At 28.5% G+C, this 18,709-nt stretch overlaps 2 protein-coding genes across 2 annotated transcripts; one reads left to right on the top strand and one right to left on the bottom strand.

Annotated features, from left to right (window-relative positions):
* Window positions 1-357: 357 nt before the first annotated feature.
* firl (firelighter) lies at window positions 358-4,608 on the bottom strand. Its single transcript, XM_089072569.1, has 7 exons — window positions 4,253-4,608; window positions 4,008-4,145; window positions 3,701-3,895; window positions 3,290-3,419; window positions 3,109-3,226; window positions 2,074-2,199; window positions 358-1,887 (listed from the first exon to the last, which is right to left on the bottom strand). Exons 1-7 carry the CDS (start codon window positions 4,409-4,411, stop codon window positions 1,821-1,823), a joined length of 933 nt encoding a protein of 310 aa, XP_088928695.1. The 5' UTR covers window positions 4,412-4,608; the 3' UTR covers window positions 358-1,820.
* A 468-nt stretch (window positions 4,609-5,076) lies between these two features.
* Window positions 5,077-17,102, top strand: LOC105424351 (ATP-binding cassette sub-family A member 17-like). Its single transcript, XM_089072167.1, has 30 exons — window positions 5,077-5,567; window positions 5,781-5,907; window positions 5,989-6,186; window positions 6,295-6,395; window positions 6,501-6,665; window positions 6,774-6,990; window positions 7,179-7,349; window positions 7,981-8,258; window positions 8,471-8,554; window positions 9,685-9,844; window positions 9,931-10,082; window positions 10,892-11,047; window positions 11,289-11,360; window positions 11,437-11,575; window positions 11,710-11,956; window positions 12,181-12,281; window positions 12,444-12,556; window positions 12,618-12,694; window positions 13,154-13,355; window positions 13,433-13,624; window positions 13,820-14,102; window positions 14,387-14,512; window positions 14,636-14,848; window positions 14,933-15,196; window positions 15,334-15,437; window positions 15,537-15,680; window positions 15,932-16,079; window positions 16,187-16,397; window positions 16,468-16,684; window positions 16,832-17,102. The coding sequence occupies exons 1-30, from the start codon at window positions 5,376-5,378 to the stop codon at window positions 17,075-17,077; spliced, it is 5,100 nt and encodes a 1,699-aa protein (XP_088928293.1). The 5' UTR covers window positions 5,077-5,375; the 3' UTR covers window positions 17,078-17,102.
* The last annotated feature ends 1,607 nt before the right edge of the window (window positions 17,103-18,709 follow it).

The raw sequence follows: 18,709 nt of genomic DNA, 5'->3' as shown, positions 1-18,709 counted from the left end.
TACATTTATCTTCTACCTTTAATCATGGTTTAATTAGATTGTACAATAAACTTTATAAGAGCTGTATAAAAAAATTACGATTTGACTGATCGATTATACACAAAGACGGATTGAAACAATTCATATAATACTATTTTTACATAATTGATTAAATTTTATATAATAGCTGTAATATTTTCTAATAAATTTGTGATCAATAAAATAGAATTATATATTATTCAAATATAATAAAATTATATGTCATTTAAACTAAATTAATTTTTAATAAATCAATTCAGAAAATATTGTTGCTCATACATGCGCGTATGTATATGTGTGTGCGATGTGATGTGTATCCAATAGGAAAATAATGAAAACATTCTGATTTAAGTTTGAAACTGTCTATTATGGTAAGTTAAGACTCGAGTTATGCATACCACCATAAAAATAACTTTTATGCTTTTTATTTCTTAGAAAATTAAAATAAATTTAATGTATAATGCATATATAAGTGTGCATCAATAATTTTTTTTTTTTGAAATATTAACAATCCTCCTTTTTAATTTTTGAAGAGTGATATAAGCGTAATATAATGTTTATTATATATTATTTATTATTATAACTTTTATTATTATGACCTTTTATTTCATATACATAAAACTATTTTATTTGATTAATATTACTTTTTTTCTGCATATATTTATTGCTTTTGTCGCAATCATTATCCCTGATTTATCTCATTAATATATATAAGTCGTATATCTAAGAAATCATTGTGTTTATTATGTTTAAAATGACATCACAGTAGAATAAAAAATTAGCTTCCAGTTATATGCAAATTATTGTGAGATCACATGTATAAATTCAAAGTATATAAATAGAGGTGAATACGTTATTGATTTTTTAAATCAAAAATTTAATAATCAGATCGCAAATAAATAAAATTGTACACGCGTTTGGTACAAGTTAAAAAAACATGAGTTTACATCTAGCGATGAAATTATGCGGCGAGTTGCCATTAGAAATAACGCGGAAGTACAAAAGGTACGTTCAAGCAATGCAATTTTGGATTTTTTATAGGAAACGGGCGTGAAAATCGATAGAAATGTGTAATTCACATACTGGCCGAAATTAACACACTTAATTACATAATCTAGTAAACCAACAATAATAGCGTGTCTGAGATCGCACATTTGATATGTCTAGTTTACTTTCTAAAAGAACACTGTACTTTTCCTTCCTATACAGACTAGTCATTGGTACCCTTATTATTTATATCGCAATGTATACACTATATATTTACATCATGGAAAAGTACAAGTATTACTATATTTTCAGTGATTGTTCTCTTGTAGAAAGCATATTATATAACACATATTTCACACAATCGAAATATACACTGTAAATTGTATGCATAGATATTTAAGAAAGTTGTGAGATAGTATAAAAATTTCATATTAATTTCTTTAGCAAAGTAAAAAAAGAAAGAAAGTAGAAAATAAAAATAATAATAATTATGGAAGTATTAATTTTTACTATGTTTGTGTCATCAGATAAAATTACAAAGAAATCTTAATGTGTTAAAAATTTATTAAAAAGCTTTTTTACACTTATTGCTAAGAAATACTAATAAAATATGTAGAAATATATTTATTAATCTTATAATAAATATTATATACTATAAACTTATTATATACTATATTATACTATAAACAAATATCTTTTTGTTTCATGCATCACATAAAATTAAAATGTACTTGATAAAAAAATATAAATATCTTTACTATATACGATTTCTAAGCTCTTATCAAATCTAGTTTCAATTTAATTGCACCCCTTTCTTACTGCTTTCGATCGACATTCGCTAAAAAGTCTAGTATCAAATGCATTACGCTCTCCGGAACAATTCTAAAGAAAACACATTCTGATACACCATTACCATTACATAATGTAATTTTATTATTGAAAAGGAACGTTCATGGATTAAAAATATAACTATAAAAATTTGTATCATATTATAAAATAAATATGAAAAAGAATAAATATGAAGCTACAACTAATTACTACGCGACTTCTAATACTTCCGATACTTACCTGTTGATTGCATTTAGGGAAAAAAGACATCGTGGTATTGAATATTCTGTATAGTTTCTTCGAATTGCTTTAATTATCTCTTGAGCGGCATACTCTGGTGTCACAACACCAAAGATATAAGGAAATCTGCAATTAATTAATTTATTATTCTTGCAAGTATGAAACACATAATAAAATTAACAAGGATACTTCTATTTTATATATATATTTTAGTATATTAAATATATATATTTTATATATATATATAAAATCTTTTTGTTATGTTATGTGTTATTTATTATATCTTCTTTTATATATATATATATATATATACACACATAACATAACAAAAAGATTTTTTCCTTGTAATAATTTTTTTAGCAACTTTTATCACTTTACACTTGAATCAAATTATTATGATCAACATTATTGCATCGCCGTTTCATTTTGTATTATTTCATTAAATTTGCATTTTTCTTATGTATTCTATGTAATCTTTTTTACTGCCATAAAGACTGAGAGCCTTAATAACGTCTAAATCGTAATAACGTTCTGAGTAATATATCAAACGTTTTTCTAAGATGATGTTAAACGTTTTTCTTTACACTGATAATAATACATGAAATATATTGCCGATAAATATATATAAAAAATAGAAATCGTCAAAGATAGTAAAACACAAACGCAATAAATAATTTTCTTCTAGTCTTATTATTACTTCACGGATCGTTCCACTTACTGCGCGCTAATTATATTCTATGTAATTACGCTATATTGCTGTGGATAAAGAGGACCCATTTCGTAAATACAAAGCTCGCGTGCAAATTACGACTGGGCCGGAAGGTCTTTGTGCGGAAATGTTACTTCATCATAGGTATCGTCGACGTATACGCGTTAAAAAAATACTCGCCTAATTAATATCATGATAAGTAATAATCGCGTGATGCGGATAAGATGTAATTACATTATGTGTATATTAGGCTTTATGTGTTTTCCGCTATAACATCTTACAAAACACAGAATTTATTATTAGTCGAAACGTAAGTACGTTTTCACCTGTATTTAGGATCCTTTGCTAATCCTGTGTCGACGTAGAATGGATATATTGTTGTAAAATGAATGTTAGGTTTTCTTTCATGTAATCGTACCTCCTCGTGAAGGGCCTCCATAAGACCTAAATTAAACTTATCAAAATCCACTGCGAATCCAAAAGTTGATAAAATAATTGATAAAATACCTCTCACAGCAAATTTTGAAGAGCAGTATGCTATTTTCTGAGACACCCCGTAGATGCCACACATACTACTTATCGCTACTATGTGGCCACTTCCTTTTAGTAGCATCGAAGGCAGAAATGCTTCTATTGTCTAAAATAATTATTCTTCGTAAACTTTTTATTGTAAACTTTCTATTTAAAATAATTTAATTTAGTAAATAATGTTATTACAACTTATCGTACGTTTTTTTTAATAAAATGCGTTTTTCCATTAGGTTTTTAGAAGGAAATATATTTTTAATCATTTAATTCAAAAATATTGAGAAGAATATAACATAATAATCTAATAGAATAATCTCGAAAGCATACGTATTTAAGGTTGCTCAATAAAAGATAATGATAAGAATGTAATTTAATTCCATTAGCACATACCCAGAAGTTTGAAAGTACATTAACATTGAATGTTTTTTCCACGTCATCTGGATTTAGACTTAGATATGGTTGATGATATAATACAGCTGCATTGTTAACGAGTATCGTCACGTCCGGTACGCCGACTTTTCTCATCATTCTCACCGTCTCGCGTACTTCCAATCTGTTTGAGACGTCGACTACAAAACCGTAGACCTAAAGATATCTACAGCTGTACTTATATGTCTTTCAGATAACAAAGTGAGGAAAAATATTAAAAAAAAAAAAAAAAATAAAAACAGAATACAATTTAGAGAAAGATTAATACCTCTCCGCCATTTTTCGACACTTCTCTCATTGTCGCTCGATTGCTTTCGATATCATTGTCCCAACAGACAACTATACAGCCCATCGAGGATAACTGGATAGCTAATTCGCGACCGATACCGTGACCGGTTCCGGTGATCTAATTTTGATATCATTAAAATATTTTTGCTATGACGTATATAGGTTTCAAGAATTTTAAGCCATTGCAATATCTATATCTATATTTTAATGGAAAGTAAAACTTACGAGAACGGTTTCTCCTAGTAAACGTTTCATAGAACGCGGTATAATCATTCTGAAAGTTGCGATTATCATCGCCAGACTTATCTTCGCCGACAAAAGAGACAGATCCAAGAATAATCGATGCAGTTTGACGTCTTTGAAGAAACGTTGAATAATCTTCATCTTGATATAATTAATAAATAAAAGTGTATTTAGAGGTGTCAAATAAGTTTAGATAATAAATGAAAATTTAAAGACGTAAAATTCATTATTATACCACATTATTACAATATTTATCTCGCCAATTTGAAATTTTACATTTAGTTGTAAAAAAAAAGGTAAAAGGTAAAAAAAATAAAAGAAAAGAAAGAAATTTCTCAGTAAGATAGTAAGGTCTACATTAATTGTGATGATTGCGAACCCTTGGAGAACGTTAGAAAGTGCAACGTATGAATCTAGTAGAAATGCTCGAGTAGAAATGGGAGAAAAATATAATGGAAAAATCCACACATAAATCTCGTACTGTGGTTTCGTGATGTAACCCTCAACAGACCGTAATGCTCGCCAATCACTTTCCTTTCAAACTACGTCGTCGTGTGGCGACCAGTTAATTTATAGTTGTTATACACAGTTTTAAGAATAGCGTCATTAAATTAGTAACAGTTCGTAGCCATGACATCCATATGTAGATTACTAATGTCAATTGACTTGAACTTCGTCACTCTTTGTTCCTCAAAGTAAGAAAAATGGAATTCAATAAAATAAAGTTAGTGAATTAATTAATACATTTCTCTTTTAAAGAAATTATATTATTTACTAAAATATTATTTTATCAAAAAAAAGAAGATTAATATATTTATTTAAAAATATATCGAACGAATTTGAAATTCGTTGAAAACTCGTCATCGCATAAAAGTGCCAACTCTGTTCCCATATAATTTCACTTTTGTGATCGATATTGCTTCATTGTTTTACAGAGGATATTTTTTATTCTTATCCAAGAGCGGCTGTTAAGGAACGTATAGTTGCCCAAGTATGCGGAAAATGTGCTTGCTTTCTCTCTTTCTCTTTGTGCTAAACAGACCGTAAAACAGCCCTGCGAGCATTTTATTATATCAAGCGATTTTATCGTATAGTTAGAATCGAGATGTTAAGAGTGAAAAAGATTATCGAGGATCCAAAATTGAAGAGATTCTGGATGAGATGGCGGATTCTTATGTGGAAAGCCGTCCTTATGCGGCTACACAGCCCTATAATTACCGCATTAGAGATCGTTATAGCCATTGTCCTTTCGTTGCAGATACGTTTAATATTCGAACCGCAAGCTCTTCACTCGCAGGTAACCTAGCTAACTTTTAATTAGAAAATTAAATTAAATTTCTCTCACAATTATTATGTAACATAATTATCTTTGATGATATTTTCGTCTACATTAAGAAAAAGATTTCTTTAGATTTACCAATTATGTTATAATAATTTTTATAATAATTTTTTAACAATTGTCATTATGATTATAAATATTTTAATAATTCTAAATATATTTTATATAAAGTTAGATCAATATAATCGAGACGATATCTTAGCAAATTTGCCTGATGACGTACAATGTTGGTACGCACCAAAAGATGCATTTGTAGATGAATTAATGCTGAAAGTCGCGAAAATGCTTCATACAACTAGTAAGATACAATATCTCTAACTGTTTATAACGTTTAAAAAGAAAGTTAAATAAAGATCATGCATAAGATATTGCATATTAGTTCAAATAGCCGACAGCGAAATCAGTCTTGTGCGTTCACGTTTTACGAAAAATGATACTTCCAAGGTACTATGGGCGATATTCGAGATTGATAAACTCACATCTGGAAAATCAAAAGTATTGGAATATAAAATACGTTCATCGGAAATAGGTGAAAATCGTATGATCATGATGCATGAGGATGAACCTGCTTATAGAGGTATTTTAAATATATTTTCATAAATTTGACATTTGTAATTTGACGATCGATATAATTAAGAAGTTATATTATATAATATTATATATTATTTAATGTTTATTGTCAAAGATCCGTATATATTAAGTGGTTTCATGGCTCTGCAAATGGCAATTGAAAAATCTTTCGTAGAGATGTGGACAAATCCGACACTACCAAGAATTGCTGATAATGTAAGTATTCTAAATAAATAAATTATTATAAAATTGACATGAAAATAATTATTTTAAACACAGAAATGTGACAAAAAACAGTTATCAATGTAGATTTCTTTGTAGTTAACTATTGGCCGATTTCCATTTTATAAAGTTGATTTTTTAATTCTGCCATATGTCATTCGACCCAATATCAGCATAATCTATTATATGATGGTTATTGCCTTCATTCTATTACCAATAGCGACGCTAAAAAAGGCACTTCATGATAAAGAAACTGGATTCAGAGTGAGCTCTTAAACAGAATTGATTTTATTTTTTGACCATTATAACTTTTCTTATTATCTTTGTACGATGTAAATAAATAAAATCAAAATGTACATATGTTTACTTTAGGGTCTTATGAGATTAACGAATATGTCTTTCGCAATGTTATACGTCGGATGGATTACTTATCTTATGATCACCTTGTTACCCGTGACGATTGCGTGTACAATCATTCTATATCCAGTGTTCTCAGCCGCAAATGCATTAGTCACCGCCATATTTATCATGATGTATAATATTCTCTCTATGCTCTTCATGTTCACCGTTAGCACATTTTTCGATCATTGTAAGTTATGTAAACATTGGAATAAAACAGGAGTATGCAAATGCTTTTTGCGAAGGAACGAAAAATTTCAGCTTCATTTATAATGCCATTTGACTCATTCGTATATCTTTTTAATGACACACTATTTTTATAAAAAAAATTTTATTTTAATCTTAATCTTTTTATAATCGCGCATAATTTTGTCATAGCTACGAAAGCATTGCTCATGTCGGTTCTGTTTTGGCTCTTTTTAACGCATTTGACTATCGTTCTGGATCAATTTCTGATACAAGAATCCATCTTATGGATCAGTTCGCTATTTCTTCCGCATAGTGGTTTGCTATATGGAATAGTGGCTTTCACAACATGCACAGGTTTCGGTAAGTCACTCTGCGTTCAATTTAAGTTTAAATTATCTAACACAGTAATAACTAAAACCAATCGTTTAAATAAAATTTTATTTGTACTTATATATTATTTATTTGCGTGCACAAATGTTTAAATAAATTTTTGTTAAAATAATATATTTAAATAAAATAAAGAATATTTTTTATTTTAATATAGATAAAAATATTTTTGTTACAAATAAAATTTTATCTTTTATGCATTATGAACTTGCCAAATTTATATGTAAATTAAATTTTAGTGAATGTACATGTAAAATGAGGAAGTCATAATCATTTACATAAGAGCCTCTCAAGCAAATTATTCAAGCGTATAAATTACAACCTACATATATATAAAAAACCTATTTATCACAATATTTAAATCACTTGTTTCTTATACCCTGGTTGTATTTTTTATGTAACTGATCTTTTTAACTATTCTATATATTTTATTTAATTGATATTTATTAATGCATTTATTATTCTATATAAATATATCATTTGCATTTATAATATAAATTACAATAAACCGTAATATGTTTGTAAATATATAAATATATTATAAAAATAAGAAACAACAATGTATATTAATGCGTGAATTATATCACATTGTGATTCTTAATAGAGGATTACGAAAGCGACAATTTGAGAAATATTTGGAAAAAAGTGAAATTGCGCAATTATACCAGTCCTACTTCATATCTGTGGCCACAATGGCTTTCTGAATTTATAACATTACGAGACACTTATGATATCATTCATGCCGGAGAACAAATTTCCATTGGCACAATTCTTTTTGCATGGCTATTACATATTATTTTCTGGTATTTATTAGCGGTATACTTGGATAATATAAATCCAGGAAAATTTGGCAGCGCAAAACCCTGGTATTATTTATGCAAAGTAAATAATTTACAAATATTATTTTTCATATTCTTGCAAATATTGCAAAAATTATTATTTGTCTAATCAATTTATAAAAAATTTATATATAATTTGCTTACAACAGCAATTTTTTTTTATGTTTAAATTTTATTTTTAGTTTGTTTTTAAAAGCATATGATGTAAAAGTTATTTTTATACAAATTATAAATATAAATATATATATTGTTTAGAAACCTATTTATGATAATGAAGATTTAACAATTCTTGGATCTACTAATTGGTCGGCAGTGGAACATACACCATCATACATAAAGGTATATAATATTATATTTCTTGAATTCTCAGACATGTATGTTATGTTTATATAAAGCAACTAAATGCATTATTAAAAGAATGTAAAAAATAATGATTAGACATGAATAATGATGACATTTTGCAAATTTGTATTACAAATTAACATCTTAGCATTTTATTTTTTATTATTTTGCGAACTCAAAATCGATCTATTTTAAAAAATTAAATAATACAGAATTGGTACACATATAATAAAAATATTTTATCATTAATATATCATTTAAATCATTTTTAAGAAATTAGTTATCATTGTAATATGAGAATTTGTTATTTAAGTCGGCACAGAGAAAATAAATTTTATTTAACAAGATAAATAATCATTTATATCTCAAGATCATATATATGAGTAGATCATATATATCATATATATCAGACACTCATATATATGAGTGTCTGATTCAAAATGGCAATGCTTGTATGCAGATGGAGCTCTATCATTTTGTGATTTTTCACAATTAATAATAATTTATCAAAAATCGCATAATCACGATTCAAGATTCGAATAAGCATGTATTTGCCTGGCCCATTGGAGAATATCAAACGCACAGCGAGATGCCATCACTGCGATCGCCTAACATTCGCGTTTGCCAAGAGCGCGATGAAATATTTGGAGGTGTGTACTATAAACAGATGTTCTGTCTCATTTGTCCTCTATCATCTAACATTTTGCCACACTTCTACAACCGCGACACATGTAAATGTAACATTGGGCGATAACATCTCCCCAACAAACAGAAATGGATAGAAGTGGATATTCGTGTAGTCATTGCCGAATCCAAATTCTTGATTTTTTTAACTCACTTCACTTCATTTTCTACCTATTTTCAATCTATTTCCGGATGCTGAGTCGCTGTGCGTTTGCATTTGTCGGTGGACCAGACAGATACGCTTATTCGGCGATTTTTCATAATAACTTTCATAATAACTCACATTACTAATTGCGAAAATGATACAGGATTTTTTTGTTCAATTTAACTCTATCTGCATATAGCCATTTTGAATCAGTTCCTATATTTCTTACCTGATTCTTTATATAATTAATTTATAATTAATATAATTTCATAACTTGCAATTAATATGTGAACAACAGCCATCTATTCGGGTGAGATGTATTAGGAAGGAATTCGGCAAAATTGGCGAACCCATTACGGCTATAAATGATGTAACGATTAATTTCTATCATCAAGAACTCAGTGTCATTTTGGGTCACAATGGATCTGGCAAAAGTTGTTTGTTAAAGATAATTATCGGTATAATAAAAAAATTAATTAATTCAATATCGATTTTTCTCGTATATTAATGAGTAAATTAGTATATTATTGTAAATGTATGATAGGAATGTACAAATCGACTCATGGTCACGTCTATGTGGAAGGAAAAAATTATAACGAGAAGGAAAATGTAATGTATCCAGTTGGTTACTGTCCGCAAGAAAATATATTAGTTTATTACTTAACAACGATACAGCATCTTTATATATTTGGTATGGTAAGTATTATGTATGGTATGGTATGTATTATGCATAAAACATGTTTGCATACGTCAGATATAAATAAACCACTCACGCCGTCTCTTGTGACGAAGAAGACTAGTTTATTGGGATACAAAATGTCGCTAATTAAATAAAACCTGCGTTTTAAACGAATGTGTAATGATGCCGAACGCGTAAAGAAGAAGAACTAAAATAAAAACTAGAATTGATAAACCAAGAAAACGAAAAATCATAACCGCGCGCGCTCTCTGTTAGCCGAATCGTAAACTCAATACAAATACTTTTCATATAAATTATTAAAATTTAAAAATATATCTGTAACAATCAAATTTTTATATATTAAATATATTAAGTAGCATTTTCAATCTAACGATAGATATATTAATATCGTAAATTTATTTAATATATAAAATATCAATTTACGTAAGTTGCCTTTTTTATCATTAAGAAGTTAAGAAACATTTAAAAATTAATGACCATTCGCGTACGCAACATAGTTAAAGTTACATATTAGAAAAGTTACATATTAAAAATAAGCATCATATTGATCTAAATAAGAACCAGTTCAGTTCTATATTCTGTATTCATAATCATTTAATTTAGTATTAGAAAGTTTGTGTTTTATGGTTTATCTATATATATTACCACTCAAACAAGATGTAGAGAAAAAAAATATAATAATTCATTTGCTTAACTAATTTTACGTCAAACAACTGTAATGCAATATGTTTCAGTCTGGATCAAATAAATTTTGTTAAATTTTGAAACTAAAAATTTATTGAAAAGTGCAATTTATTTATTTTAGATGAAAGGGATGACGTATGAAGATGCTTATAGAGAATCACTAAAGCTATTGAAGCAGCTCGACTTAGAATATGTAAAAGATACAAAAGTGAAATCTTGTCCCTTTGAAACACAGAGAAGAATTTGTTTAGCAATGGCACTTATCGGCAATACTACAGTATATTACTTTATTTATAAATTTAATGAATTATGAAAATTAGAAATTAGAAGATTAAATTTTCACGATATAAAGTTGGAACGTTATTATAACAGTCTCAGAACATTGCTATAAAATTCTTAGAATATTCTTTTCGGTATGTTCTAAGAATTTTAATAGATGTTAATAAAATTGATGGCGATAAAATAATAATATACGTTACTTGGTTTAAATTAAAGTAAAATGTTAATAATTTTGGCAGATCCTGATCCTTGATGAACCTACATATGGCCTTGACCCTGAACATAAAAGACAGATATGGGATTTACTTTTGGTAAGTGGTTTTTCTTGAAATAGATTTGTTTTTACAATATAAACTAAATCAATTAATGCACAATAATAATTTATAGGATATAAAAAGAAACAAGACAATTCTAATAGCAACAAATTCTATAGAAACTGCAGATCTTCTTGCAGATAGGATTGCTATTATTGCAAACGGGCAGATCGAATGTTACGGTTCTAAGATGTATCTAAATCGTAGATATGGTGAGATCTAATTATATTTTTTATTAACAAAAGACATTATACTAAATAATAAAGTAAATTATAAAAAATTAAATTAAATTTCTTTATTAATACACAAAGAAAGTTAAAATTCTTCTAAACTTAAATGAAACTAGGAATCGGCTATATTTTGAGTTTATTGGTACAAGAGAATTGTAATATAAAACGAATCCATACCGAAATACAACAATTCTCAGCGGATGCAATTACTCTGCGAGGCATAATGGGTTTGGTAATAAGATTTGATGTGCCGAGGCACAGTCGATTCACTAAATTGCTCCAATATTTAGAATCCAATAAGGAAGAATTGAAAATTAAGTCAGTTGCACTGAGTGCTGCTAGCATTGAGGGTCAATTTCTCAGGTTAAAAATGTTTTTAATTTAAGATTATTATTAACAAATTTACATTAACTTACATTAACTTACATTATTATTGAATATAACACAAAATATAAAATTTTGAATTTATAAAATTGATAATCGTTGAAGAAAATTATTTAATTTTAATTTTAATTTTTGATACTATAAAGATATATTTTAAAAATTGAAAAATCAACTGATCTCGACGGTAATTATTCTGCATTTAGAATAAGTTTAGAAAGCCATTTTAAAGAACGTAACATAAAATTACCAAGCAGTAAGTGCGAACTTATTGTGCAACAAAGACGACAACATTTGTTACAGAGAGGTAAAAATTTTTACACAATTATTTCTATTAAAGTGTAAAATATATAATAAATAATATAATAAATAATGTAATGATAATAATCATTTATTTTTTCGTATTAAATTAAATTAAATTAAATATTCTTAATCAAACTATATTAATTTATCTTAAATTAATTATCAGCTGAACCATGGGAGCGATTGACCGGTAATACTTTATGGCGACAACAAGTTTTTGTTATGTTTTATAAGAAATTATTACACATCGTTTCATCCTGGAAACTATACATGTTTTCCGTAAGTTTTTTTCGAGAAAGTATAATATATTATATTTTTTAAATAATGAAAGCCATTTTAGATAATTTTGGCGATTATTACTCTTATTTTAACCACTATGATAGGCGAATTGAGCGGTTTCACACTTTTTGACATGACGTAAGTTAATCTTGCTTGTCTTATGATAAAAAAAAGTATTTTCTTTTACGCAAATTTACATAAATTATTGTAGCATTTGTTACATTAGTTTACCGTAGTTATATTATCCTTCAATAATTATCCAAATCGCTAAATCATTAATCATCATGGGTGTTTTCAATAAACATCATAATACACTGCTATTACACAAAAAAAATTATACAAATTATTCTGGCATTTTATTTTATGATATAAAGACTTTTTGCTTCTTTATCAAACACTCTTGATAAATCATTTACTAATAGAATACTACATAAAGAAGATAATATTGAAGATAATATTTTATACTACATAAAGTAATAACTAAATGCTTGTAACAACCATATGTTGTAAATGCATATAACTATATAACAACATATTTTACGAATAGCGTTATAAAAAATGTTCAGATAAAATTAAAATAAATAATTATATGTATAGCGAGAAAGTAATGAATCTGACAAGTTATATGGATAATAACTTTCACGTGCTATATTATGCAGCCGATGACAAATCCATCAAAGATTTTCTTGTCACATTATACATTACTGGTCAAATGTACAGTGAGAGGCATAATTATCATATCTCCAAAAACGTTCCGGCCACAGACCTTATGATACACCCTGACTTACACTCGATAGAGGTAGAAAGAGTAATCCTAAAACTTTTGTAATTAATTAATTACATTAGTTAATTACATTAATTACATTAATTTTACAGTTTAGGGATCGTTATGTCATGTCTGTCGACATATATACAGATGGATATGTGCAACTTATGTATTCGTCCACTGCGGTACATAGTGGACCAATTGCATTAAATTTACTGCATAATGCGTTGTTGCGTTATCATTGCGGTTCAGACGATTGTTGGATCAAACTAACAAGTCGACCAATAATTCAGCCAGGACAGGTAATGTTTCATATTAATAAATAGATTAAACTTTGTTAATGTTCTAAAGAGAGTATGAATTTTAATTTTATGTTTTCGCATTTATTTTATTTCGTTTATAAAACAAAAAGTTTATAGCATATTATAAAATAACTAAAATTAAAGTAAAAAAATTTTTAATATACATTAAATCGTCATATACATTAAAATTTGCAGTGGCAACACCTTTTGCTCCATCCACGAAGTATACGGAATTGGGAAAACGCCGCTGTAGTAATGACTTTGTTCCTTCTTCTACCCTCTATTGACATGGGAATACGAGAACGAAAGGCAACATCAAAAATGCTGCAGACTAATGCGGTCGGTATGTCTATACGGATCTATTGGATTCCGATATACATCATTGATTTCCTTTGGTACGCTTTTTCCATAATGCTTCTCGGAATTGTTATTTTAATTGCGTATCGCCGCACTCTGTACTTCTCAGCTTTAGAAATAGGTAAGAATTATAAAATATGTAAAAGATTAATCTTTGCTCATACGTAAGCTCCAAATGTTTTTATTTTACGTATATTTCCAATTTATAAATTTAAAAATCAACAATTTGTATGTATTTTATGAATTTTGTGGCAGTTCAAACACACACAGCACATGTGTTATGAACATTTACTACTACAGCAACATTTGTTATGAAACAGAAATATATATATTTACATATAAGCGTCACAATATGAATAAAAAAATTGAAAATCTAAAAGTACTCGTGATTAATCAATGTTTCAGTCCAAGTGCTGATGATATTTTTATGTTACGGTGGGTGCGCCATTCCATTAGGTTATTGCATACAACTTTTCACGAGAAAACCAGGAAATGTATATCTAACCGTAATATTGATCAATATTATAGTCAGTAAGTAATTTATTAATTTAATATTCTATTTTATATTGCTTTGAACTTTATTATAAAATAATAACGTTTAATTTAATTTAGTATACAAAATAACTTTACTTAAATATACAATATGTTTTGTAGTATTATTGGTAAATGGTACTATTATATTTCCATTGGTATTTCGTATATTCAGCGGTACCGGAAGATATATATTCGAAGTTTTCGTACATATATTTCCACCTTATATTCTAGCTTGTGCTTTAAGCAATTATCTTATACTAACTTTATACAATAGACAATGCGCATATTTCAATACCTGTGATACAGAATTTTATGTTGAAGATCCTTGTTGTCGTAAGCTCATAAAAATTATTGTTATTCTAAATTAAGCATTTCTATTAAGCAATGATTATTAAAAAATATGTCTTTACATTTTAGAAAATTGTAACGATAAAGGTTGTTATAAGCCTTTAGACGTCATGCTGATCAAACAATCTGGCTCCATGTATTATCATTCGGTTATAGACGACATACTTTTAATGATATCTCAAATGTTTGCTTTTTATATATTACTAGAAATTTTTGAAGAGAAAAATCGTAGAAAGTGGTATAATTACTTTATGCCTTCCATAAAGTATGATGATGAGGATGTAAATTCGGAAGTCGTAGAGGAAAGGAAACGAGTCGAAGAATACATGAAATGTAGGGAAGAAAAAAAGATTATACATTTGTATTACTTATGTAAAAACATATAAATTTAAAAATTATAAACTTTTATTATAATTAAAAAATTTTTACTTTCATCAGAAAATATTTTATTTTCTCTTTCTTATATGCAGACTATGATGAAACAAAATCGCTTCCACCACAAGTTGCTCTTGTTGTTCAAAATTTAACAAAAGAATATGCTGGAAAAGCAGTGGTTCAAGAAATCAATTTTAGTGTAAGCAAATTTATAAGAGTCTAAAAATAAAATTCTTTTCCTATGTATTTTTTAAATATGTATTGTATACAATATTAAATAAATAAATTTCTCATTTAGATCTACAATCAAGAGTGTTTTGGTTTGTTAGGATTTAATGGTGCGGGAAAATCAACGATATACAAAATGTTAACAAGTCAAGTAAAAATGTCGGCCGGAAGAGCAGTAATATATGGATATGAGTTCGCAAAAAATCAAGATATGGTAAGCAACATCTTAATATTCTTAAAGAATATGTTTGTGCGTGTGTGTGTGTGTGTGTGTGTGTGTGTGTGTGTGTGTGTGTGTGTGTGTGTTTCACATAAGCATATTCTTACTTTATATATTTAATATTCATCTTTTTTATGTTCAACACTTTACAGAAATATAAATATTTATTTTATTTACATTTTATTTACATTATTTGATTTTTTAAATAATAGCCATTATAAACTTTTTTAACTTCTTTTATTAAGTTCGTAGGTATGATCGGATACTGTCCACAAATTAATGGACTAAGTGATTTTATGACAGGAAGACAATACTTACAACTTCATGCAGCACTTCGTGGTGTTCCGTACAAACATATCAATGATGAAGTAAACAAATGGTTAGATGTATTAGGTAAAAACGTACAAATTGAAAACAAATCAAACATTTCTTATTTTGTTTAGAATAATGCAAAATATTAAAAAGCAATTTTTAATTAAGTAATAAATTTCAATTTTTAGATATGTTAGACTTTGAGAATTTAAAGATCGCTCATTGCTCCTTGGGAATTCAGAGGAAGCTTTGTATATTGCAAAGTTTTATAGGCGATCTGCCGATGGTATTTATGGACGAACCTTCCGCCGGGATTGATATAATAACCAGACATGCAATCTGTGAAATTTTGCATCATATACGAGAGATGGGAAGATCTATATTAATCACTACGCACAGGTTTATTCAACAAGTTTAAAAAAACAAAATACACTCTTTTATTAAATAATAATAATTTTGTGAATTTCAGTATGCGCGAAGCAGAAGCGATGTGTACGCGTGTTAGTTTCTTAGTTAACGGCCAATTTAGCGCAATTGGATCCTGCGAACATCTAAAAGCAAAGCATGGCCGTAACTTTATACTAAACATTAAAGTAATACCAGGATATCAACTTGCAAATCTTGAAAAGATTAAGACAATTATCGAAGAAACTTTTCCAATGATAAAATTTAAAGATAGTTATTTGGTAAATGCAATGATAAAACTTTACTTTCCGATCTTTAATTTATTATTTGTTAATTTAAATGAATCAAATGCATTTAAGATGCACTTTGACGAAATATAAATTTAAAAGGTTTATATAAAAAATAAAATAATTTTTACATTGCGGCAGGGTGTCCTTAAATACGAATTGGAAAGTGACATTTTATACAGTAATATATTTGATAAACTCGAGAAATTAAGACAGAGATACGTATGGATCACAGACTATTCAGTTACACAACCGTCAATGGATGAAGTATTTTTAACCTTAGCAAGAAAGCAACGAGAACCTCGCGTGAAATTAACACTTTACAAACGTCTACGTTCGTGGATTATACGTATTATACGTATTATACGTACATTTGTACGTAAATAAAAATAAATTTTGTTGTCATATTTCATTATATGCGTCTTTATTACTACTTGAATGTTCTTTTTATACATCACAATTATTTAAATAATATTAATAATTAACTATTACTTCTGGAAATATACCGCTGTTCAGTCTATATTGATAACTACTTTTATACTATATTGTAAACTAATTCACCGACGATCGTTCATGTCAGTATTCTGTGATTATTTGTGAGATCCATCAAGCCTTCTTGTTGGATCATAAATTTCAGTATTTGAGAGATATTTTATTAATATTAAATTTATTTACAAATAAATATTGTTTTGCACATTTTTTGCATAAATATATATCCCTAATAAAAAAATATTAAAGAAAATAATACTTTCTCTTTCTCTCCCTCCTTCCTCTCAATCTTCTCATATATTCACTAAGAAGTAATACAGCTTTTACCAGCAATTGATAAATTACCAATTGTTAATCAAAGATATTTCTTCCATATTTGCACATTTATATACGCGCGCGCGCGCGCGCGCGCGCGCGCGCGTGTGTGTGTGTGTGTGTGTGTGTGTGTGTGTTCTAAGTAAAATTACAAATTGTATAAAGGATATTAAGTAATATATTTAAAAATAAATAAATATGTCATATTTATGAAATTCTTAAAATCTTGTACATATTTACAACGAGACTTACGGAAATCATGTACCTAACGTGACGAGCAATAAATCACAAAGATTATGCAAATTTTGCATTAGAACTGCTCACATATGCATAGATATTTGATAAATTATATTTAAATAGCATTGTATCGTGGTTCTTTTACGCCTTTCAAACCGACGATTAATCAAAGCAGCAAAGAGCGCAGCACGGCAATGTACTTCTATTATAAACATTGTTAGTAGTATTATATAAATCGTGACTATCTATCATGCCTGCGTCTCGAGCGAACGTCGAGTCGTTCTCTTCCTCCTTCGCGCGAAGAAAATTACGATAACGTGCAAAAGTATATATCCGAGTGCCGAGACACGCGCCCATTTACGCGAACGTAAATAAAACGAGGCGCATTGTTATCTCTCAACTGTCAGTCGAGCGAACGGATATTATCAGTCCGGACCTTTGAACCGCAAGAGAGAAATTCCCTCGGTGAAAAATCAGTTCCCCTCGTCCCTTGGCCGTCGCGATAAAACCGACCAACCCACCAACCCTCCCTCGTTCCGACCACTTAGACACCCGTGCGTGTACCGTGACGTCGATTATACCGGTCATTAAATCCCGATGCGACTAGAAAGACTGTCAGTCGAGGCCGGCAACACCTGACGCGACCTCTAATCGAAAGAAGACAATCGCGATCGAGTCACGGAGGGAGAATCGGCGACGCAATCATGAGCTGACACGAAATCTTAGATATTAATACCGGCAGCTAGAGTAAAGTCTATCTGTGTGCCAAAGCGTACGAGCAAAATTTAATTCGTTTGTGTCTCACGCCGTCTCCGAAAACGCCACGGGAAGATATGAATCTCTCTGCAAAATTCTCAATCTAATCACAGAGAAACATCGCGATTCAGACATTTGCGTCATAATAATAGTCTGCGTGATTGATGTAATTTCTTCGCGGTTGTAAGGTCGCCAAGATAATGTATATATATTTTTTTTTTT

Source organism: Pogonomyrmex barbatus, unplaced genomic scaffold, assembly GCF_055798465.1.
Source record: "Pogonomyrmex barbatus isolate J1 unplaced genomic scaffold, ASM5579846v1 scaffold13, whole genome shotgun sequence".
Classification (NCBI taxonomy): domain Eukaryota; kingdom Metazoa; phylum Arthropoda; class Insecta; order Hymenoptera; family Formicidae; genus Pogonomyrmex; species Pogonomyrmex barbatus.
Note: the sequence above shows the minus strand (reverse complement) of the source record. Positions and strands in the feature narration are given on the sequence as shown.

Coding starts and splice junctions, on each gene's coding strand:
- firl (XM_089072569.1), bottom strand. CDS start 4,411: ATGAAGATTATTCAACGTTTCTTCAAAGACGTCAAACTGCATCGATTA. Junction 4,146..4,252: donor TACTAGGAGAAACCGTTCTC/GTAAGTTTTACT, acceptor TATCAAAATTAG/ATCACCGGAACCGGTCACGG. Junction 3,420..3,700: donor ATGTACTTTCAAACTTCTGG/GTATGTGCTAAT, acceptor TAATTATTTTAG/ACAATAGAAGCATTTCTGCC.
- LOC105424351 (XM_089072167.1), top strand. CDS start 5,376: ATGTTAAGAGTGAAAAAGATTATCGAGGATCCAAAATTGAAGAGATTC. Junction 6,187..6,294: donor GGATGAACCTGCTTATAGAG/GTATTTTAAATA, acceptor TTATTGTCAAAG/ATCCGTATATATTAAGTGGT. Junction 6,396..6,500: donor TACCAAGAATTGCTGATAAT/GTAAGTATTCTA, acceptor ATTTCTTTGTAG/TTAACTATTGGCCGATTTCC.